The sequence below is a fragment of the Aotus nancymaae genome, unplaced genomic scaffold, assembly GCF_030222135.1.
Source record: "Aotus nancymaae isolate 86718 unplaced genomic scaffold, 86718_ANA_hifiasm-v0.15.2.pri h1tg000028l, whole genome shotgun sequence".
Lineage (NCBI taxonomy): Eukaryota > Metazoa > Chordata > Mammalia > Primates > Aotidae > Aotus > Aotus nancymaae.
This window is the reverse complement of record NW_026988441.1, coordinates 1,081,709-1,104,421: the sequence shown is the minus strand read 5'-3', so window position 1 is coordinate 1,104,421 and position 22,713 is coordinate 1,081,709. Positions and strand designations below refer to the sequence as shown.

Sequence of the window (22,713 nt, the reverse complement as noted above, 5' to 3'; positions counted from 1 at the left end):
CCTGTCTCTACTAAAAATATAAAAGTTAGCTGGGCACGGTGGCGCGTGCCTGTAATCCCAGCTACTCAAGAGGCTGAGGCAGGAGAATTGCTTGAACCCAGGAGGTGGAGGTTGCGGTGAGCCGAAATCGTGCCGTTGCACTCCAGCCTGGGTAACAAGAGCAAAACTCTGTCTCAAAAAAAAAAAAATACAAAAATTAGCTGGGTATGATGGTGCATGCCCGTAGTCCCAGCTACTCGGGAGGCTGAGGCAGGAGAATGACTTGAACCTGGGAGGCAGAGGCTGCAGTGAACGCTCCCACGCCACTGCACTCCCAACTGGTGACACAGCGAGACTCCATTTCAAAAAAGAAAAAAAACAATCATCCCTGAACTTCTTAGTAGTACTTCCTAGACTAAGCACAAAGCACCGTATATATTGCAGGTTTGCTCTCGGGCATGTCAATAAACACATCTCCAACGAGAATGCTCCAACTTTTTATTATCCCAGTGAGAAAGTGCACAGCATGAAGTGAAGAACGTGCGTGGCTTTTGCAGAATCTCCCACAAACAGCGAGAAAAGCAGTGCTACAGAGTTCACATGTGACCCTCTGACCCACATTCATAAGATATCTTAGAGACCAGATTCCCGCTTCTCATGTAATTCGTATGGCAATCCCAGTGTGCTCAGCAAAAAGGGTCACAGCACGCAGGTGCTGCCTCCCCGGAAGCATTGCAATCAATCGTCAGCTGGGGATTCTTTTCTTTCACTTCCTCCAACAGCTTCTCAATTTCCAAACTAGTGTCATAGGTCTTCAACCTGGAGGATCAGAGAACGCAAATGTTTGCAGAGTGCCTGTAGTTTCACTGTCCCAAGAGATTCATTCTCGATTACCCAGGATGCCTGAATATGTTTTCTTTTTTTGTTTTGGTTTGCTTTTTTAGAGACAGGGCTTCACCATGTTAGCCAGGATGGTCCCGATCTCCTGACCTCGTGATCCGTCTGCCTCAGCCTCCCAAAGTGCTGGGATTACAGGCATGAGCCACTGCACCCAGCCAGAACATCTGTTTTGAAACACTCAAAGCAGGAAATGTTTTTGGGTTTTGTTTTTTTTTTTTGAGACAGGGTCTTGCTCTCTTGCCCAGGCTGGAGTGCAATGGTGCCATCTTGGCTCACTGCAACCTCCAGCTCCTGGGTTCAAGTGATTCTCATGCCTCAGCCTCCTGAGTACCTGTGATTACAGGTGTGCACCACCATACCCGGCTAAGTTTTGAATTTTCAATAGAGATGGGCTTTCTTTTTTCTTTTTTTAATTTTTTTTTTTTAAGATGGGGTTTCGGGTCGGGCGTGGTGGCTTACGCCTGTAATCCCAGCATTTTGGGAGGCCGAGGCGGGTGGATCACGAGGTCAAGAGATCGAGATCCTGATCAACATGGTGAAATCCCGTCTCTACTAAAAATACAAAATATTAGCTGGGCATGGTGGCACGTGCCTGTAATCCCAGCTACTCAGGAGGCTGAGGCAGGAGAATTGCCTGAACCCAGGAGGCGGAGGTTGCGGTGAGTCAAGATCGCGCCATTGCTCTCCAGCCTGGGTAGCAAGAGTGAAACTCCATCTCAAAAAAAAAAAAAAAAAAAAAGATGGGGTTTCACCATGATGGCCAGGCTGGTCTTGAACTCCTGACCTCAGGTGATCCACCCACCTCGGCCTCCCAAAGTGCTAGGATTACAGGTGTGAGCCGCCTCACCCAGCCAAGATGGGCTTTCAACATGCTGGCCAGGCTGGTCTCAAACTTCTGGTCTCAAGTGATCCACCCACCCTGGCCTCCCAAAGTCATGGGATTACAAACATGAGCCACCACACCTGGCCAGAAACGTAAGAATTTAGACCCACACAATGGGAATCCTTATAAGTCTAAGAAAAAACAGATTATGGCCAGGCACGGTGTAATTCCAGCTCTTTGGGAGGCCGCGGGAGGCAGATCACTTGAGCTCAGGAGTTCAAGACCTGCCTCGGCAACACAGTGAAATCCTGTCTCTACCAAAACTACAAAAAGTTAGCCAGGTATGGCAGTGCACACCTACAGTCCCAGCTACTCAGGAGGCTGAGACAGGAGGATCACTTAAGCCCAGGAGGCAGAGGTTGCAACGAACTAGAGATTGCCCTACTGCACTCAGCCTGGGTAACAAAATGTCGCTAAAAAATAAATTTAAAAATTAGATAATCAGACTAGAGCCCACTGTAATAGGCTCACCGTAGCTTCAGTTTGTCTATAGTTACTGTGTGGTGTCTAAGGTGAGCTCTAATCCTGCTGTCTCTATCCACAGTGTAACTCTTCACATGTTGACGCCTTCTGACAACTTCTGTGCACCCCTGACTTCAGGAGCCCACCTCTGCTGAATATACCCCTCCCCACAGAGATAAAGGGAGTATATGTAAGTATTCAGCTCATCCAATTACCCTCAGCTAATCTGATTACCCTTCAGGAACTTTGGTTTAAAAGAAAGTGGCAAATCATGGCCATTTGTGGTGGTTCACGCCTGTAATCTCAGCACTTTGGGAGGCAGGAGGATCTCCTGAGGTCATGAGTTCGAGACCAACCTGACCAACATGGTGAATCCCTGTCTGTACTAAAAATACAAACATTAGCTGGGCATGGTGGCAAGGGGACTGTAATCCCAGCTACTCAGGAGGCTGAGGCAGGAGAATCGCTTAAACCCAGGAGGTTACAGTGAGCTGAGATAGGGCCACTGCATTCCAGGCTGGGCAACAGAGTGAGATTCCATCTCAGAATACATATATATATACACAAAAATTAGCCAGGCGTGGTGGTGTGTACCTGTAATCCCAGCTACTCAGGAGGCTGAGCAGGACAATTGCTGGAACTTGTGAAGCAGGGGCTGCAGTGAGTCAAGACTGCACCACTGCACTCCAGCCTGGGCAACAGAGCGAGACTCCATCCCAAAAAGACAAAAAACAAAAAGGCCAGGTGCAATGGCTCATGTCTGTAATCCCAGCACTTTGGAAGGCCGAGGCGGGTGGTTCACCCGAGGTCAGGAGTTTAGACCAGCCTGGCCAAGATGGTGAAAACCCCCTTTCTACTAAAAATACAAAACTTAGCTGGGTGTGGTAGCAGGCACCTGTAATCCCAGCTACTTGGGAGGCCAAGGTGGGAGAATCGCTTGAACCCAGGAGGCGGAGGTTGCAGTGACCTGAGATCATATCACTGCACTACAGCCTGGGCTACAAGAGAGAAACTCCAATTCAAAAAAAAAAAAAAAAAAGGAAAAGAAATACAAAAATTAGCTGGGCATGTTGGCACACCTGTAGGCCTAGCTACTCAGGAGGCTGAGGCATGAGAATTCCCTGAACCCGGGAGGCAGAGGTTGCAGTGAGCCAAGATCACACCACTGCACTCCAGCCTGTGTGACAGAGCAAGACTCCATCTCAAAAAAAAAAAAAAGAAAAAAGTTATACCTGAGTGTCTTCAAGGATCCAGTTCTTTGTTTTAGAACCCGAAAGAGGTTAATTATGCCACTCTTCCACAAATGATTCTGGCCCAGGTCCAGAGTTTCCAGCTTCTGATTGCTGATGAGAGCAGATCCAAGATGCTGACAATAGAAGGGCAGAAGGGAGCAGCTCCAGAGGCTGTTGAGGAAGAACATGGAAACCCGTGCGTTCACTGAGCAGGTAGTGGCCGGATGCGGTGGCTCACGTCTGTAATCCCAGCACTTTGGGAGGTGGGTGGATCACTTGAGGCCAGGAGTTCGAGGCCAGCCTGGCCAACATGGTGAAAACCCGTCTCTACTAGAAATACAAAAATTAGGCCGGGCATGGTGGCAGGCACCTGTAATCCTAGCACTTTGGAGGCCAAGGCGGGCGGATCACCTGCAGTCAGGAGTTTGAGACCAGCCTGACCAACATGGTGAAACCCCACCTCTAAAAAAAATAATAATAATAAAGATAAATAAAATTAGCTGGGCATGGTGGCACGTGTCTTTAATCCCAGCTACTCGAGAGGCTGAGGCACAAGAATTGCTTGAGCCTGGGAGGCAGAGGCTGCAGTAAGCTGAGATCATGCCACTGCACTCCAGCCTGGGCAACAGAGTGAGACTCCATCTCAAAAAAACAAAAAAAAACGGCTAACTGAACAGAAAGTGACGGTCTCAATTATCTGGCTGGGCACGGTGACTCATGCCTGTAATCCCAGCACTTAGGGGCAGGCCAATCACCTGAGGTCAGGAGTTCAACACCAGCCTGGCCAACATGGTGAAACCTTGTCTCTACAAAAAATACAAAAATTAGCCAGCATGATGTAGTCCAAGCTACTTGAGAGGCTGAGACAGGAGAATCACTTGAATCTGAGAGACAGAGGTTGCAGTGAGCCGAGATCATGCCATTGCACTCCAGCCTGGGCAACAGACTCCATCTCACAAATACATAAAATAAAATTAAATTAAAATAAATTAGCCAGGTGATGGCACCACCTATAATTCCAACTACTCAAGAGGCTGAGGCAGGAGAATAGCTTGAATGCTGGAGGCAGAGGTTGCAGTGAGCCAAGATATCACCACTGCTTGAATGAAAGAGTGAGACTTTCATTCAAAAAAAGAACAAGTGCCATATTTCCAGGCACACTCTTATTTGCTGGAATCCAGTAGTGAGGAAATGCAGAGGAGAGTGAAGGAAAGAAATCCTTGTCCTCAGAGTTTATTTTAGTGACAGCAGACATCTGGACATGTTCTATTGAAGACAATGTGATGGTATTAAAATAAATTAGGGCCGGGTGCAGTGGCTCACGCTTATAATGCCAGCACTTTGGGAGGCTGAGGCGGGTGGATCACGAGGTCAAGAGATCGAGACCATCCTGGTCAACAAGGTGAAACCCCGTCTCTACTAAAAATACAAAAAATTAGCTGGGCATGGTGGTGCGTGCCTGTAATCCCAGCTACTCGGGACGCTGAGGCAGGAGAATTGCTTGAACCCAGGAGGCGGAGGTTGCGGTGAGCCGAAATCGCGCCATTGCACTCCAGCCTGGGTAACAAGAGCGAAACTCCATCTCAAAAAAATAAATAAATAAATAAAATAAAATAAAATAAATTAATCAGCCAGGTGCGGTGTCTCACGCCTGTAATCCCAGCACTTTGGGAGGCGGAGGCAGGTGGATCACCTGAGGTCAGGAGTTCGAGACCAGCCTGACCAACATGGTGAAACCCTATCTCTTAAAAAACATTTAATAAAGAAAAAAATTAATTAATCAGGGTAGAGGTAAGTCAACCAGGGCAGGACTGGCTAGATTTGTGCTGGTCATTTAAGTCCTCTTTGGAAAAGTGATATGAGGAAAAAGACTGAAGAATGGTAGATCGTGAACCAGCGTGCTAATTTAGGGAAGGAATTTTGCAAATGAAATACTGAGTTAAACCGCCGGGCGTGGTGGCTCACGCCTGTAATCCCAGCACTTTGGGAGGCTGAGGTGGGCGGATCACAAGGTCAAGAGATTGAGACCATCTGGCCAACGTAAGTGAAACCCCGTCTCTACTAAAATATAAAAATTAGCTGGGCGTGGTGGCACGCGTCTGTAGTCCCAGCTACTCGGGAGGCTGAGGCAGGAGAATTGCTTGAACCTGGGATGCAGAGGTTGCAGTGAGCCGAGATTGCGCCACTGCACTCCAGCCTAGCGCCTGGCGACAAAGTGAAACTCTATCTTTAAAAAAAAAAAAATGAAATACTGAGTTAGTGAGAAAGTAGAATAAGTTTGGCTCATAACTTACAAGAAGCTCATAACATAAGGCCCTACAGGCCACTGTAAAAGCCTTTAATGTTTTTTTTCCTCCTCTTGTTCAAGCGATTCTCCTGCCCCAGCCTCCTGAGTAGCTGAGATTACAGACGCGAGCTACCACGCACAGCTAATTTTTGTGTTTTTAGTAGAGACAGGGTTTCACCATGTTGGTCTGGAACCCCTGACCCTCAGGTAATCCACCCCTTTATTTGCACTAAGCTTTTGAGCCTTTGGAAATAAAGGTGTCATGGTCTGACTTGCAGTTTAGAATGTTCCTCAGGGTGATGAGTTAAGAAACTACAGGAGGCCAGGAATGGTGGCTTATGCCTGCAATGCCAGCACTTTGGGAGGCCGAGGCTTGTGGATCACTTGAGGTCAGGAATTTGAGACCAGCCTGGCCAACACGGTGAAACCAGGTCTGTATTAAAAATACAAAAATTAGCTGGGCATGGTGGTATGTGCCTGTAGTCCCAGCTACTCTGCTGAGGCAGGAGAATTGCTTGACCCTTGGAGGAGGACGTTCCAGTGAGCCAAGATCACACCACCACACTCCAGCCTGGGCGACCGAGTGAGACTCCATCTCAAATAAAAAAAAAAGTACCCTGTGTTCTAGCTTTTTTATCTTGTCTCTACAGCACAGCTAAGTAGTAATGACACGATAAAGATTCTCTTTGCATTAGGATTGCAGGTTCTAGTTGGAAGATAGGCTGCAACCAAGACATGCAACTGACAGACTGGGAAGAGAGAATACACAGAGCTCACCGTTGCATTTGTGAGCCTTTGCATTTCCTGGGGGCGATATCCCATCTATAGTTCCCTGGGTTTATGAGCAGGGGCAGGATCACCGCTTCCCGATTGCTGGATCCCAGCAGAAGTGGCTTATTCCTGAAGTCCACATCACTGGGGGTCATTCTCATCTATATTTCACTCCTCCAGTCCTCTATATGAATTTGGAAGCACCCAGCCACCTATATTCAGTGTCTGGAGGGGTTTGCTCTTAAAATTCAATCCGGAGTGACACAGTCTGAGACATTGAGAACATAGAAATTAAAGATTTCCAAACATTGAAAATGAGGCCGGGTGTGATGGCTCATGCCTGTAATCCCAGAACTTTGGGAGGCCAAGGCAGGCAGATCACCTGAGGTCAGAAGTTTTGAGACCAGCCTGGCCAATATGGTAAAACGCCATCTCTACTAAAAAATACAAAAACCAGCCAAGCGTGGTGCCTCATGCCTTAATCCTAGACTGTGGAGAAACCCTGTCTCTACTGAAAATACAAAATTAGCTGGGTGTGGTGGCACATGCCTGTAATCCCAGCTACTCAGGATGCTGAGGCAGGAGAATCCCTTGAACCTGGGAGGTGGAGGTCACGGTGAGCTGAGATCGTGCCATTGCACTCTAGCCAGGGCAACAAAAGTGAAACTCCATCTCAAAAAAAAATTAAAGATTTCCAAACACTTTACAAATAAGACCAGGTGTAATGGCTCATGCCTGTAATCCCAACACGTGGGCAGGCTGAGGCGGGAGGATTCCTTGAGCCCCGGAGTTCAAAGCCAACCTGGGAAAGATGATCAGAGACCTCATCTCTACACAAAAATGTTAGCTGGCCATGGTAATCCATGCCTGTAGTGCCAGCTACTCAGGAGGCTGAGGTGGGAAGACCCATTAAGCCTGGAAGATTGAAGCTGCAGTGAGTTGTGATCACACCACTGTGTCCCAGCCTGCGGAACAGAGCAAGACCCTATCTCAAAAAAAAAAAAAAAGAAGAAAAAAGAAGACACCTACCGTAAGTGTTTTAGGTTACAGTCTGGATTCTCTAACGCCTTACAGAGAATCCACAATCCGCAACCTATGTGGTTGAAGCTCAAGTCCAAGTCTGTGAGGCTGCAGACTCCTTGGAGAACCTTCGAGATAGGTCTGCAGCCATGCTTGGTTATGTTGCATTGCTGTAACCTGCAGGACAATCAAATGAAGAGAAGCCTGTCATCCCTCTGGCTCATGTCCTGTGAAGTCGTTGTTACTCCCAACACCATCTATCTTCCGCCTTGAGCTATATACTTCCACGCGGGCTTGTACATAGAAGCATGCGAATGGGCTGGGCGCGGTGGCTCGTGCCTGTAATCCCAGCACTGTGGGAGGCACAGAGGGGCAGATCACTCGAGGTCAGTAGTTCAAGACCAGCCTGGCCAACATGGTGAAACCCTGTCTCTACCAAAAATACAAAAATGAGCTGGGCATGGTGGCGGGCACCTGTAATCCCAGCTACTCAGGAGGCTGAGGCAGAATTGCTTGAACCCAGGAGGGGGAGGTTGCAGTGAGTGGAGATCGCGCCACTGCATTCCATCCTGGTGACAGAGGGAGACTCCATCTCACAAAGAAAGCATGCAAATGGCCTTCTGATTACATCATTTCCAACTCTGCCTAGGACAACAGCTTAGGCTCTGGGTTCAGAGGAACCCAGGACTGGATCTGAGGCCTGGAAATTTCACTTCACTGTCATTTTATTTCATGTTTAGGTTTTGTCTTTAAATGACACATTCTATATATTTCGGGGCACAGTGTGACGTTTCAGTGCATGTATCATGTATTACCTGATAATTATACAATTATCAGGTAAGTGACTTTTTTCTTTTTTTTTTTTTGTTTGCTGTTTAACAAAATACCTTAAGCGGGGTGTGGTGGCTCATGCCTGTAATCCCAGCACTTTGGGTGGCCAAGGCAGGCAGATCACATAAGGTCAGGAGTTTGAGACCAACCTGGCCAATATGGTCAAACTCCATCTCTACTAAAGTACAAAAATTAGCTGGGCTTGGCAGCAGGCACCTAGAATCCCAGCTACTTGGGAGGCTGAGGCAGGAGAATCGCTTGAACCCAGGAGGTGAGGTTGCAGTGAGCCAAGATTGCATCACTGCATTCCAGCCTGGCAACAGAGCGAGACTGTCTTAAAAAAAAAAAAAAAAAAGAATCTCAGAAATGAATACTAGCTAGAATTTCTGAACAGGAATAGGTCGTCAACCCTATGCAATCTCTTGAATGTTGTTCTAACCATGGTTTTAATGTGAACAGGTGGCGTACACTGCGCTGCTTCCCACATAACGAGATTCAGCCGGCAACAATTCCTGGGCCAATTCCAGCCTGACACCTGTGTTTTTCTTCTTGCGGTGGAATCTCACTAAATCGCCAGGCTGGAGTGCAGTGGTGCGATCTCAGCTCCCTGCAACCTCTGCCCCCCAGATTTAAGTGATTCTCCTGCCTCAGTCTCCCGAGTAGCTGGTACTCACCATGTTGGCCAGGCTGGTCTGGAACTCCTTGACCTTAGGTGATCTGCCCACCATTTAGCACCTGTTCTCCAATAACGTATGGAAATAAAAATTTTTAAAAAACATGTCACTGGCCCTACCACATAACTCGATCCACCTCTGACAGCAGGCAGCACTGTCACGTGAATTTGAAAGGATGTACACGAAGCATCACAGCCAAGAACTGACTGCCCATCTCAAATCTTCCCTCGCAGCAGCAAGAGGTATGCAAATCTGCCCTTTTTTTTTTTTTTTTTTGAGATGGAGTCTCCGTGGCCCAGGCTGGAGTGCAATGGCGTGATGTCGGCTAACCACGACCTCTGCCTCTGATTACAGGCACATGCCACCACGCCTGGCTAATTTTTTGTATTTTTAGTAGAGACAAGGTTTCACAGTCTTAGCCGGGACGGTCTCGATCTCCTGACCTCGTGATCTGCCCACCTTGGCCTCCCAAAGTGCTGGGATTACAGGCATTAGCCACCGCACTCGGCCTTCTTTAATTCTTACCACGTTCTTACCAGTTACATTTTAAATGAATTAACAAGGACTTCCATATCTCTCCTCCTTGAATTCACGTACATACACACGCGCGCGCACACACACACACACACGTGCGCACACACACACATGCGCACACACACGCAGCCAGCAGGGACTTACACCAGAGTCTGCAGTTTACAGTCGGGGTAACTCAAGCCCTCACACAGCAACCTGACCCCTTTATCCCCGATGGGGTTCTTGGCCAAGCACAGGTGTGTCAGATGCTGGTTGACAATCAAGACATCAGCAAGCTCCTTGCAACTGGCTTCTGTAAGGCGACAGTTTTCCAACCTGCAAAAATATGAAATAAATGGTAACATGACGAGAACGCTTCCAAAACTCCAGCCTGCTCACCATGTCCACATGCCCAGGTCCTCAGCGTCAGCCCTTCCCGTGAATCCCCTGCCCTCTGTCCTGTCATCACCGCCACAAAAGTCCAGGAATGCGAGAAGGCCAGGATGCTGCGGTCCACCTGTAACCGCCTCAGGAAGCAGGTGTTTGTTTTTGAGATGGAGTCTTGCTCTCAGGCTGGAGTGCAATGGCGCCATCTCGGCTCACAGCAACCTCCCCCTCCCGGGCTCAAGCGATTCTCCTGCCTCAGCCTCCTGAGTAGCTGGGATGCACCAGACATGCACAGCCACACCTGTCCATTTTATGTATTTTTAGTAGAGACAGGGTTTGGCCATGTTGGCCAGGTTGGTCTCAAACTCCTGATCTCAGATGATCTACCCTCTTCGGCCTCCCAAAGTGCTGAGATTACAGGCATGAGTCACCATGCCCAGCCTGAAGCAGGTGTTTTTATCAGTGAGCAGTACCACGTGGGCGGCCCAGCAAGTCGGGTGTTACAGCTTCTCTTCTCTGTTACCTGACCCACACCAGAGCTCCCCATGGGAAGAGACTCACGACAACTTCTGCAGCAAGTTCGTGGGGTGTCCCACGGTCTCATACAGCAGCTTGGCGCCCTCGTCCAGGAGCAGACTGGCTGAGAGGTGTAGGTGCCTCAGGGACTGGTTGGCTTTGAGAAGAAAGGAGAAATCGTGCCACTGCTCTGGGGTGGCCGAGTGACCTCCAAACCTGTGGGAAGAGCGGGAGTAAGTCATTCGTTTGTGAAGACAGAGTACCAGATCAGCTTTTTTTTTTTTAAAGGAGACGAGTTTCGCCCTGTTGCCCAGGCTGGAGCCCAATGGCACAATCTCAGCTCACTGCAGCCTCTGCCTCCCAGGTTCAAGCGATTCTCCTGCCTCAACCTCCCAAGTAGCTCGGATTACAGGCACATGGCACCATGCCCAGCTAACTTTTGTATTTTATTAGAGAGGGATTTGCCATGCTGGTCTCAAACTCCTGACCTCAGGTGATTCGCCCACCTCGGCCTCCCAAATGATGGGATTACAGGCGTGAGCCACCACACCTGGCCCATATCAGCTTCTTACGCTTCGCTACCCAAAACATTGTCTTTGGTTCATCTCATTCTGCTCTCCTTTCTCCAACCCTGGCCTGAATTATTGGAGAGATCTAATCTTTCCTCTGTTTCAAGTTTCCTCAGGGCCACTGGAGCTACATCCAGCCTCATCTCCAAGAGACTGTAATACAATTCTGTGTGACGTGTCACCAACACAGCCTGTGGGGATGATTTTGTAGGGGGAAAAAAATGTTTTTGAGACAGGAACTCGCTCTGTTGCCCAGGCTGGAGTGCAGTGGCGTGATCATGGCTCCCCACCACCTCTGTCTCCTGGGCTCAAGTGATCCTCCCACCTGAGCCTCCAGCATAGCTGGGACTAGAGGGGGGAAATCGATGCTTAATACTCAAAATAAAAAGTTTATCCTGGCCAGGCAGGATGGCTCACGCCTATAATCCCAGCACTTTGGGAGGCAGAGGCAAGTCGATCACTTGAGGCCAGGAGTTCGAGACAAGCCTGGCCAATGTGGTGAAACCCTGTCTCTACTAAAAATACAAAAATTAGCTGGGCGTGGTGGCATGTGCCTGTAATCCCAGCTACTTGGGAGGCTGAGACAGGAGAATCACTTGAACCCAGGAGGCAGAGGTTGCAGTGAGCCGAGATCGTGCTACTGCACTCCAGCCTGGGTGACAAGAATAAAACTGTCTCAAAAAAAAAAAAAAGGATTCTCATAGGAGTATGGAGAAGGTTGCGTGCTCCCTATGAGTACCTAGCTCCTGATGATCTGGATTGGTGATCCATCCACCTCAGGCTCCCAAAGTGCTGGGATCACAGCACTGCATGGGGATCAGGCACCAGAGCCCGATGATCTGAGATCGAACAGTTTCATCCCAAAACTACCCCCAAACCCCTGTCTGTGGAAAACCTGTCTTGCACAAAACCGGTCCCCAGCGCAGAAAAAGCTGGGGGCCGCTGCTCTCAATCCCAACAGGTAGGCGAGAGGCCGTCAGGAGTAGCACGTCCCTAAAGCTGGAACACAGCACAGAATTCTGGGTGTGTCTTTGCATCCAGAGCTGATTATGTCACACCGAAGCCAAGCTGGTGGGGGAAAGAGAGGCTGACACCCCACACAGGCCTGTTTGAGGAATATGTTCCCTGCCTGGCACGGCATCCGGAGCAGTTACCCTTTTTCCTGGATCCTCCAGCAACACGGTGTAGAGGACTCTGGGTCCTCAGGAGAGCCGTGACCGTGAGACCCACCTCAGGTACTGGAGGTTGCCTTTGGGAGTTCTGAACAGATCACACATCAGCAGCAGCATCGTGCGTTCCCACTCGATGTGCCCTTCCAGGGTCAGGTGAGTGAGGGTCTTCTTCCCAATGAAAGCAAGACAGAAGTCCCGGTAAGCCGTGTCAGGGGTGACGTTTTTAATCCTAGGAAAAAGCAAGAGTTTCCACTTTGAGTGTTTAATCCTCACATTGTGTAGAGGCATGTATAAACAAGAAGCTCTTTCAGATTTAGAAACCATTAGAAGTTCTTGGCCAGGCGCGGTGGCTCACGTCTGTAATCGCAGCATTTTGGGAGGCCGAGGCAGGAGGATAACCCGAGGTCAAGAGTTCGAGACCAGCCTGGGCAACATGGTGAAACCCCATCTCTACAAAAAACACAAAAATTAGCTGGGGCCACGGTGGGCGCATCACCTGAGTTCAGGAGTTCAAGACCAGCCTGGCCAACATGGTGAAACCCTGTCTCTATTAAAAATACAAAAATTAAAAAAAATACAAAAGTTAGCTGGGCATGGTCATGGGCACCTGCAATCCCAGCTACTTGAGAGTCTGAGGCAGGAGAATCGCTTAAACCTGGGAGGTAGAGGCTGCAGTGAGCCAAGATTGCACCACTGCACTCCAGCCTGCGCGACAGAGCAAGACTCCGTCTCAAAAGAAAAAAAAAATGCATGAAGCCAGAGGATCAGGAAAAACCACGAGTGGGTACCACACTTCATTCCTGGGTGATAAAAAATCCATACAACAAACTCCCAGCCACACGTGTACCTGTAACAAACCTGACTTGGAGCTACCGTTTTGGTTTTGGTAACAAAACAAACCAAAAAAAAAAAAAAAACAGCTGAAAAATCCCCAAATACATGGAGATGAAACAACACATTTCTGTATATTTTTTTAAAGTGCAAGAAGCTTAGTCGTGGTTCAGGATTTTCCTGGCAAGATGAGCTTCTCCTTACTCTGCTTTCTGCAGGTGACAGGTGTTTCGGGCTATGTGGTCACAAAGAACCCGCACGGATGACTCGCTCAGGAAGCTTTGTCTCACTTCCAGAAACTTCAGATTGCTGTTTGAGCTGACGAGAGAGCAGAAATCCTTCCAGACGTGAAGAGAGTGAAGATCCTGACGCGCCCAGTTCGGAAGGCTGACGTAAGTGCACCTGCAGAAGAGGACACGTTCATCTCGTGTGGCCGGTCACCGCACGGTGGGATGGGTGTCGGCAAACCACATTTTTTTTTTTTTTGAGACAGGGTCTTGCCCTGTCATCCAGGCTGGAGTGCAGTGGCACAATCTTGGCTCACTGCAACCTCTGCCTCCCGGGTCAAGCGATTCTCCTGACTCAGCCTCCCAAGTAGCTGGGATTACAGGTGCGCACCACCACACCCAGCTAACTTTTTTGTATTTGTAGTAGAGATGGTGTTTCACTATGTTGGCCAGGCTGGTCTTGAACTCCTGACCTCAGGTGATCCACCTGCCTCAGCCTCCCAAAGTGCTGGGATTACAGGCCTGAGCCACCATGCCCAGCTACAAACCGCATTTCAGTAGCAAAAATCACAATTACTTTTGCACCCACCTAATACTACGTAAGTACAGTGTCTTTAGTAAACAATATCACATCACGTTGCTAGGTGTGGAGATCTTAAGTTTTACAAAAACCTAAAATAACAGATAAGGCTGGCTGAGGTGGCTCATGCCTGTAATCCCGACACTTTGGTAGGCCAAAGTGGGAAGATCACTTGAGCCTATGAGTTTAAGACCAGCCTAGGCAAGAAACCAAGACGCCACCTCTGCAAAAAAATAAAATAACCGGGCATAGTGGTGCACACCTGTAGTCCCAGCTACTCGGGAGACTGAGGCAGGAAAATCTGAGAGACTGAGGCTGCAGTGAGCCATGCTTACTCCAGCCCGGACCACAGAGCAAGACTCTATCTCCAAAAGAAAAAAAAAAGAAAAGAAAAAGATAGGCCAGGTGCAGTGGCTCACGCCTGTAATCCCAGCACTTTAGGAGGCGGATGGATAAAGTCAGGAGTTTGAGACCAGCCTGGCCAAGATGGTAACACCCCCATCTCTACAAAAAATACAAAAATTAGCCAGGTGTGGTGAGGCAGAGGCTGCAGTGAGCCAAGATCACTCAACTCTAGTCTGGGTGACAGAACAAGACTCCATCTCAAAAACTAAGACAACAAATGGCCTGTAATCCTAGCACTTTCGGAAGCCAAAACGGGCGGATCACCTGAGGTCGGGAGTTTGAGACAAGCCTGGCCAATCTGATGAAACCCCCTCTCTCCTATAACAAAAATTAGCTGGGCACGGTGGCTCACGCCTGTAATCCCAGCTACTCATGAGGCTGAGGCAGAAGAATCGCTTGAACCCGGGAGGCGGAGGTTGCAGTGAGCCAAGATCGTGCCATTGCCCTCGAGCCTGGGCAACTAGAGCAAAACTGTCTCAATTAAAAAAAAACAAAACCCAATTCCTAATTGACAAATAGTATCTCTGCGTTGAACATGAAGCAGGAAGACCAGCCAGAGGGAAATTCTGACCTTAAGCCACAAGGCACAGGAGACACTGGCGTCTTCCTGGTGGAACGTGGGATGGGAAAATCATTCTTACCTCTCTAACTCAAAGTCCAGTTCGAAGTCCACGTAATTCTCCAGGAACACCCCCTTTGCTACCTGCAGTGAGAGTTTCTCCAAGTCTGGACAGTGCTTCAGGCTGAAATAACACTGCATCATTTCAGATGTATTTATCAAGTGAATGGAAATTTCCTTGAACGGGGCCATCACCACCTTTGCCAGCTCATCCTCCTGAGACTCATACAGGCAGCACAAGAGCTCCTTCAGGCCTGACATCGATGACGGCTTCCTTACGTGAAGATTCGCTTTGCACCGCAGCAATTCCTGTTTGATCTCCCTTGACATCACGCAGCCAAAAGTGGTCTCCAACTCCTTGGCTCTCTTCTCGTTAGCAAGGCCGAATAAGAAGTGTCCTGCTTGGATCAGGTCGGGGTTCTGGAGTCGTTCTTCTCCAGAAAGCAGCTTTTGCACGTCCTTAATGTCCCAGGCATGGCCGTCCCCGTCCTCCTCCTCCTTCTCCAGGGCGTAGAACAGCGCAGTGAAGAACTGCTGGACGCTGAGGTGGAGGAAGGAGTAGCAGTCTTCAGAGTCTCTATCCTGGCGGAGGATGCCTCTGTCCAGGAACGGGCGGAGGTCGGACTCCTGCACCCCGAAGCTCTCCAGGTCCTCTGCGTGGAACATGGACATCTGCGCCCACAGGCCCTGCGCGGCCAGGAGGCTCAGCGCCCGCAGCGTGCCCCCAAGCTGTGCACCCTTCGGGAAGCGGCTGCAGAGGAAGTGCAGGAACAGCCCCGTGCGGGTGTGGCAGGTGGGGGCCGGGTCCTCCCCGTTCTCCATCTGCAGCTTCAGACTCGTGCACACCATCCAGCACACCGCGGGCGCCGAGCCCAGCTGGAACAGGGCTGCGTTGCTTCTCATCAGCTCAAAGGCACGCATGGCTTGGTCTTCCTCTCCAAAGTGTCTCAGGAAATAGGCCCTCCGGTCCTCCTCCAGGAAGCCCTCCACCCTTATGTAGATGGGTTTCTCGGCCAGGAGCTGCAGGTCCTTCAGGGACCTGGGCCGCGTGGTGACCAGCAGGGCGGCCTTGGGTAACATCTTCCTCTTCAGCAAACTCCCCAGGAGGACCGGCACCGGCTTCGGCTTCTTCCAGTCCCCGCAGATGTCATAGATCAGCGCCCCGGGGGGGACTCTCAGCTCATCAAGGCCGTCGACCACGAACAGGATTCTCTGTGCTTGGGCTAGGATGTTTGGAATGTCATCCTGCAATTCTGACCGGTCTTTGGCGATCAGCTCTGCAAAACTGCACGGGCCCAGGCGGCTGAGCTCCTTGCAGCTGAGGTAGAAAGCGTACCTGGCCTTCGGGCTGAGGTTGTAGTCTTTCCAGTCCAGCATACACTTTTTGGCCAGCGTGGTTTTCCCCACGCCCGCAGGACCATGCAGCACCACCGTGTAAGGGGATGGCTGCGTGGGTCTTCTGAGATTTAAGAATGGAATGAACCTTTGGTTTCTCTGAGTGACGTGGTCGTGGAAATTGTCACTGTCTCCTCGCCAAAAGCTGTTCCTCCAGACCAAAGACTGTTCGTCCATCACGTTTCTCCATCCTTCCTTCTCACCTGCAGTGACAGGCCATAGGACAGGTGAGGTTGGTGATGAGACTCATCTGAAAATTACTGTGTAAAGTACCAGAGATGAAGAAAACCAGGAAGAAGTAACGCGCCTTGCACGCTCTCAAACACCAAACTCACAACCACAAGACCGAATTTACCCACCTGGCTTTGCTAACTCCAAGTCCTCTTCTGAGTCTCCCAGCTCACGACTATCTGCGTCTTCCACCCATCCGTCCTCTGTAAAAATACACAGATGTAAGCCTGTCATGGTAATTTGTACTTCCTGAATCAGACATTGCAGAAAAGAAAGCATCAAATATACACATATATATATTTAGAGATGGGGTCTTGATATGTTCCCCAGACTGGATTTGAACCCCCAGATTCAAGCAATCCTCCCACCTCAGCCTCCTGAGTAGCTGGGACTGCAGGAGCATCAGTGCCTTTGGCTCAAATATTCTTGAGTCGTTTTTTTTAGAGCGGGGAGTCCTATGGGCCCCACCCTTGGAACCTCATTTAATCTTTACTTCTGAAGCCCTGTCTCCAAATACTGTCACACTGAGGGGGTTAGAGCTTCAGTGTAAGTTCTCTGGACACAATTCAGTGCCCAGTTTGGAGACTGATTTTTTTTTTCTCTGTAGATAACATGTTATTTCCTGACAAATAGAAACTCTAATCTTTCCCACACTTAAAAATATAACAGCGTGGTTCTTCAAAAACACAGAATTATGATATGACCTAGCAATTTTGCTCCCATAAAATGGAGTCAATAGGAATTCTTCCAGGCCAAAGATCATTTGTCTATCTTATTTCCTTTTTTTGAGGCAGAGTCTTGCTCTGTCACCCAGGCTGGAGTGCAGTGGCGCCATCTCGGCCCACTGTAACCTCTGCCTCCTGGGTTCAAAGAATTCTTGTGCCCCAACCTCCTGGGTAGCTGGGATTACAGGTGCCTGCCACCACACTTGACTAATTTTTGTACTTCTTTTTTAAATATATATTTTATTGCGTTTTAGGTTTTGGGGTACATGTGAAGAACATGCAGGATTGTTGCATAGGTACACATATGGCAATGTGGTTTGCTGACTTCCTCCCCATCACCTGTATCTGGCATTTCCCCCCATGTTATCCCTCCCTAACTCCCCACCCCCCACTGTCCCTCCCCTAGATCTCCCCCCCACAGACCCCAGTGTATGATGCTCCCCTCCCTGTGTCCATGTGTTCTCATTGTTCAACACCCGCCTATGAGTGAAACAGGCTTTTGTCATATGGGTCAGGCTGGTCTCAAACTCTTGATCTCAAGTGATCAGCCCACTTTGGCCTCTCAACGTGCTGGGATTACAGATGAGCCACCATGCCCACCCTAGGTCTACTTTGATTGTGGTAAAAAATAAGATTCACCATTTTAACACGTAATTCGTGTGTTATAAGAAAACATGAATTACTAAATGAAGAAACCCAGGAAGAAGTGATGCGCCTTGCACCCTCTCAAACACCGAAGTCGTGACCGCGAGACTGCGTTCACCCACCTGGCTTTGCTAACTCCAACTCCTCTTCTGAGTCTCCCGGCTCAGGGTTATCTACGTCTTCCACCTGTCCGTCCTCTGTAAAATACAGACGTAAGCCTGTACCTCCACAAAGCCTGTAACGACCCCGACTTGGAAAAAGCCCCAAAACATTATCATCCCAAATGGATCCCCCATACCCATTTAAGCAGACACCCCCATTTCTTCCCTTCCCCCAGCCTCTGGCACCCGCTCATCTCTATTGAATTTGAGATATTTCAAGTAAATGGAATCCCAAAATGTGCCCTCTTTGGTGACTCATTTCCTTCAGGTACCGGAATTTGATCTTCATCCGTGCTGTGGTATCAGCACTGTTCCTTTAGTCGGCCGGATTTTTTTTTTTTTTTTTTTGAGACGGAGTTTCGCTCTTGTTACCCAGGCTGGAGTGCGATGGCGCGATCTCGGCTCACCGCAACCTCCGCCTCCTGGGTTCAGGCAATTCTCCTGCCTCAGCCTCCTGAGTAGCTGGGATTACAGGCACGCGCCACCATGCCCAGCTAATTTTTTGTATTTTTAGTAGAGACGGGGTTTCACCATGTTGACCAGGATGGTCTCGATCTCTTGACCTCGTGATCCACCAGTCTCGGCCTCCCAAAGTGCTGGGATTACAGGCGTGAGCCACCGCGCCCAGCTAGACTGCTGGATATTAATCCACCTTATGAACAGACCGTGTTGATCCGTTTAACTGTTCATGCACATTTGAGTGGTTGTTCCTATCTTCTGAGTATTATGAGTCATGTTGCTCATTTTCCTGGTTTTCTTCATTTCCGGTACTGTACCAAAGTAATTTTCAGATGAGTATCATCATCAACCTCAGCTGTTCTACTGCATGTCAGTACAGGTGAAAAGGAGGGTCGTAGATACGGGGAAGCCGGCGCAGTGGCTCACGCCTGTAATCCCAGCACTTTGGGAGGCCGAGGCGGGCAAATCACGAGGTCAGGAGACCGAGAGGAGCCTGGCCAACATGGTGAAACTCCATCCCTACTAAAAGTACAAAAATTAGACCGGGTGTGGTGGCTCACGCCTGTATAATCCCAGCACTTTGGGAGGCCAAGGTGGGCAGATCACAAAGTCAGGAGACCAAGACCATCCTGGCTAACACAGTGAAACCCTGTCTCTACTAAAAATACAAAAAATTAGCCAGGTGTGGTGGCACACGCCTGTAGTAATCCCTGCTACTCAGGAGGCTGAGGCAGGACAGTCGCTCGAATCCGGGAGAAGGAGGTTGCAGTGAGCCGAGATCACACCACTGCATTCCAGCCTGGACTGCAGAGCGAGACTCCATCTCAAAAATAAAAAACAAATAAATAATAAATGAAATAAGATTATTCTAAAACAATGTTAGAAAGAATGCTGCCAGACATGGTGGCTCACACCTGACATCTCAGCACTTTGGGAGACTGAGGCAAGAGTATTATCTGTACAAAAGAGAAGAAAAGGCCAGGCGCGGTGGCTCACACTTGTAATCCAAGCACTTTGGAGGCCAAGGCGGGCGGATCACCTGAGGTCAGGAGTTCAAGACCAGCCTGACCAACATGGTGAAACCCTGTCTTTGTAAATAAATAAATAAATAAATAAAAAGAGAAGAAAAAGTAAGTTTGGAAGGCTGAGGTGGGAGGTTAACGGGAGCCCAGGGTTGGAGGCTACAGTGAACCATGATCGCACCACTGCACTCCAAACTGGGTGACAGACCGAAATCCTGTCTCAGAAAAACAATGAGCCAAGCACGAGACATGCACCTGTATCTCCAGCTCCCCAACAGGCTGAGGCAGGAAGGTTGTTCTTGTTGTTTTGTGGTTTTTTTCTTATACTGCATGCCTACAAACTGCTTTTCTTTCCCCCACCCTTTTTTTGTTGTTTTTTTTTTGAGATGGAGTCTTGCTCTGTCACCAGGCTGGAGTGCAGGGGCACGATCTCGGCTCACTGAAACCTCCACCTCCCGGGTTCAAGCGATCTTCCTGCCTCAGCCTCCCGAGTAGCTGGGATTACAGGTGCCCACCACCGCACCTGGCTAGTTTTTTGTTTTTTTTTTTTTTACTTTTGTAGAGATGAGGGTTCACCATGTTGGCCAGGATGGTCTTGATCTCCTGACCTCATGATCCACCCGCCTTAGCCTCCCAAAGTGCTAAGATTACAGGCGTGAGCCACTGCATGTGGCCAGGAAGATTGTTTAAGGTGAGGAGTCTGAGGCTGCAGTGTACCGTGGTTATGCCTGTGAAGAGCCTGGGCAATACAGCAAGACCACATCTCCTAGAAGATGCTCAGAATGCAAAACAGGTAATAGGAAAATTAAAATCATGAGTATACATATGCATGAGGCTATCATCTTATTTTTTTATTCTTTTTTATTTTTTATTTATTTTTGTTTGTTTTCTTTTTTAGTTTGTTCATTTTTTTATTTTTTAAAGATGGAGTCTTGCTATGTTGCCCAGGCTGGAATGCGATGGTGCAATCTCGGCTCACTGCAACCTCCACCTGCCAGGTTCAAGAAATTCTGCCACAGCCTCCCAAATAACTGGGATTGCAGACGCCCACCACCCTACCAGGTCCAGGTAACTTTTGTCTTTTTAGTAGAGATGAGGTTTTACCATGTCAGGCCGATCTCAAACTCCTGATCTCATATGATCCAACCACCTCAGCCTCCCAAACTGCTAGGATTACGGGCATGAGCCACCGCACCCGGCCAGAGCTCATTCCTTGTTACAGACGACCAGGACAGCCCACATTCTACTCACCCAGCAACTCTGCCTTTGCCATCTTAGACAGTTCTGGGAGATTCAGCTCTTCAAAGACCTTCACAGTCGCATTCCTTATCCAGCATTCTGAGGACGTGTTGACCAGAATTTCTGCCAGTTTCTTGCCACTGGCCTCTTCCACCTCAGACCATGGGGTCTTCTGTAGCACATCTTCTAGGGGAAAAGCCCACAAGATGGATTTGAAAGTCCCTAATTCCCCCTCACTCAGCTGCTCCAGAAGGGCCTGCAGAGTGCACTCTAGCTGTGCTGATGTCATAGCGTTCCACGCGTGAGACCGTAGGTCAAGGCCGAAGAACTAGGGGAGAAAGGAACAGTTCCCAAGTTACCATCATTAAACGAAAACAGCTGCCCGTGTGCCGAGAACAACTGTCCGTGCTGTACCCCGAGTGGTGAAATGTGAGGTAGACTGAATTAAGAGACGGAAAATCTGGCCCAGCACGGTGGCTCACGCCTGTAATCCCAGCACTTTGGGAGGCCAAGGTGAGCGGATCACCTGAGGTCGGGAGTTTGAGACCAGCCTGGCCAACATGGCGAAACCGTCTCTACTAAAAATACAAAATTAGCCGGGCATGGTGGCCCATACCTGTAATCCCAGCTACTTGGGAGGCTGAGACAGGAGAATGGCTCCAACCCAGGAGGTGGACGTTGCAGTGAGCCAAGATGGTGCCACTGTACTCCAGCCTGGGCAACAAGAGTGTAACTCCATCTCAAAAAAAATTGTCAGGGCACGGTGGCCCACACCTGTAATCCCATCACTTTAGTAGACTGAGGCGGGTGGATCACTTGAGTCTGGGGAGTTAGAGACCAGCCTGAGCAACAAGGCAAAACCCTGTCTCTCCTCTAGCTACCTGGGGGGCTGAGGCAGGAGGATTTCCTGTGCCCAGAAAGTTGAGGCTGCAGTAAGGCAAGATCACACCACTGCATTCCAGCCTGAGTGACAAAGTGAGACTCTGCCTCAGAAAAAATAAACACGAGGGAGGCAGGCTGGAGAATGAAAAAGTGACCTGCCAAGCCCAGGTGGTGGCAGAAGTGGACAGCTTTACCCTGAGGAAGGGCAGCTCCTTCTCCTCAGCTGTGAGGTGTAATTACGTATACACAGCGTTAGGATGCAGCAGGAAGCGTGTGTGAGCCCAGGAGTTCCAGACCAGCCTGGGCAACGCAAGGAGGCCTTGTCGCCATTGTTTTTAGGTATTTTTAAAGTAATATACGCAGTTTTTACTTGTCAAAGTGTAGAACATGAGGTTGTTATATATACAGTGAATTGATCACCACAATCAAGCTACTCAACACCCCTACCTCACACAGTTGCCCTTTTGCAGTGAGAACATGCGATTCAAGTATACTCCACATTTTCTTTTTCCTGAGATGGAGTCTCACTCTGTGGCCCAGGCTGGAGCACAGTGGCACGCTCTCGGCTCACTGCAGCCTCCGCCTCCCAGGTTCAAGTGAGTCTCCTGCCTCAGCCTCCCGGGAAGCTAGGATTACAAGTGTGCACCACCACTCACAGCTAATTTTTGTATTTTTAGTAGAGATGGGCTTTTACCATGGCTGGTCTCGAACTCCTGACCTCAGATGATCCACCCACCTCAGCCTCCCAAAGTGCTGGGATTACAGGTGTGAGCCACAATGCCCAGCCATCTACATTTAAAAAAATTAGAAAACAGGGTCTCCCTCTCATCCAGGCTGGAGCGCAGTGGCAGAATCACAGCTCAGTGCAGCCTCCACCTCCCGGGCTCAGGTGATCCTCCTCCCTCACCCCATAAGTAGCTTGGACCCACCACCAAGTCTGACCTTTTTTGTTTTTTTTAAGATGGAGTCTCACTCTGTCTCCCAGGCTGGAGTGCAGTGGCCCTATCTCGGCTCAAAGCAACCTCTGCCTCCCAGGTTTATGCCATTCTCCTGCCTCAGCCTTCCAAGTAGCTGGGATTACAGGCATGCACCACCA

The 22,713-nt window shown here is 49.3% G+C and overlaps 2 protein-coding genes across 5 annotated transcripts in view; one reads left to right on the top strand and one right to left on the bottom strand.

The window, feature by feature from the left end:
* Window positions 1-13,588, top strand: part of NCR1 (natural cytotoxicity triggering receptor 1) — a 35,852-nt gene extending 22,264 nt beyond the window's left edge. Inside the window, exons 7-9 of one of the 2 annotated variants that reach the window (XR_010344205.1) lie at window positions 2,307-2,414; window positions 3,543-3,669; window positions 13,246-13,588. The gene's annotated coding sequence lies outside the window, so the exon portion shown is untranslated. The remainder of the gene's footprint in view (window positions 1-2,306; window positions 2,415-3,542; window positions 3,670-13,245) is intronic. The other variant, XR_010344204.1, reaches the window with a different exon arrangement.
* NLRP7 (NLR family pyrin domain containing 7) lies at window positions 633-21,057 on the bottom strand. 3 transcript variants are annotated; one of them, XM_064380826.1, is made up of 10 exons: window positions 20,748-21,057; window positions 17,977-18,051; window positions 14,881-16,456; window positions 13,232-13,429; window positions 12,255-12,425; window positions 10,501-10,671; window positions 9,718-9,888; window positions 7,544-7,711; window positions 3,457-3,627; window positions 633-798 (listed from the first exon to the last, which is right to left on the bottom strand). In XM_064380826.1, the coding sequence occupies exons 1-10, from the start codon at window positions 21,022-21,024 to the stop codon at window positions 666-668; spliced, it is 3,111 nt and encodes a 1,036-aa protein (XP_064236896.1). In that variant the 5' UTR covers window positions 21,025-21,057; the 3' UTR covers window positions 633-665. The 3 variants fall into 3 exon arrangements, with proteins under 3 accessions (XP_064236896.1, XP_064236894.1, XP_064236895.1); XM_064380824.1 differs by having other exon boundaries at window positions 13,232-13,345; window positions 20,748-21,024; XM_064380825.1 differs by lacking the exon at window positions 3,457-3,627 and having other exon boundaries at window positions 20,748-21,024.
* Between the last annotated feature and the right edge of the window lie 1,656 nt (window positions 21,058-22,713).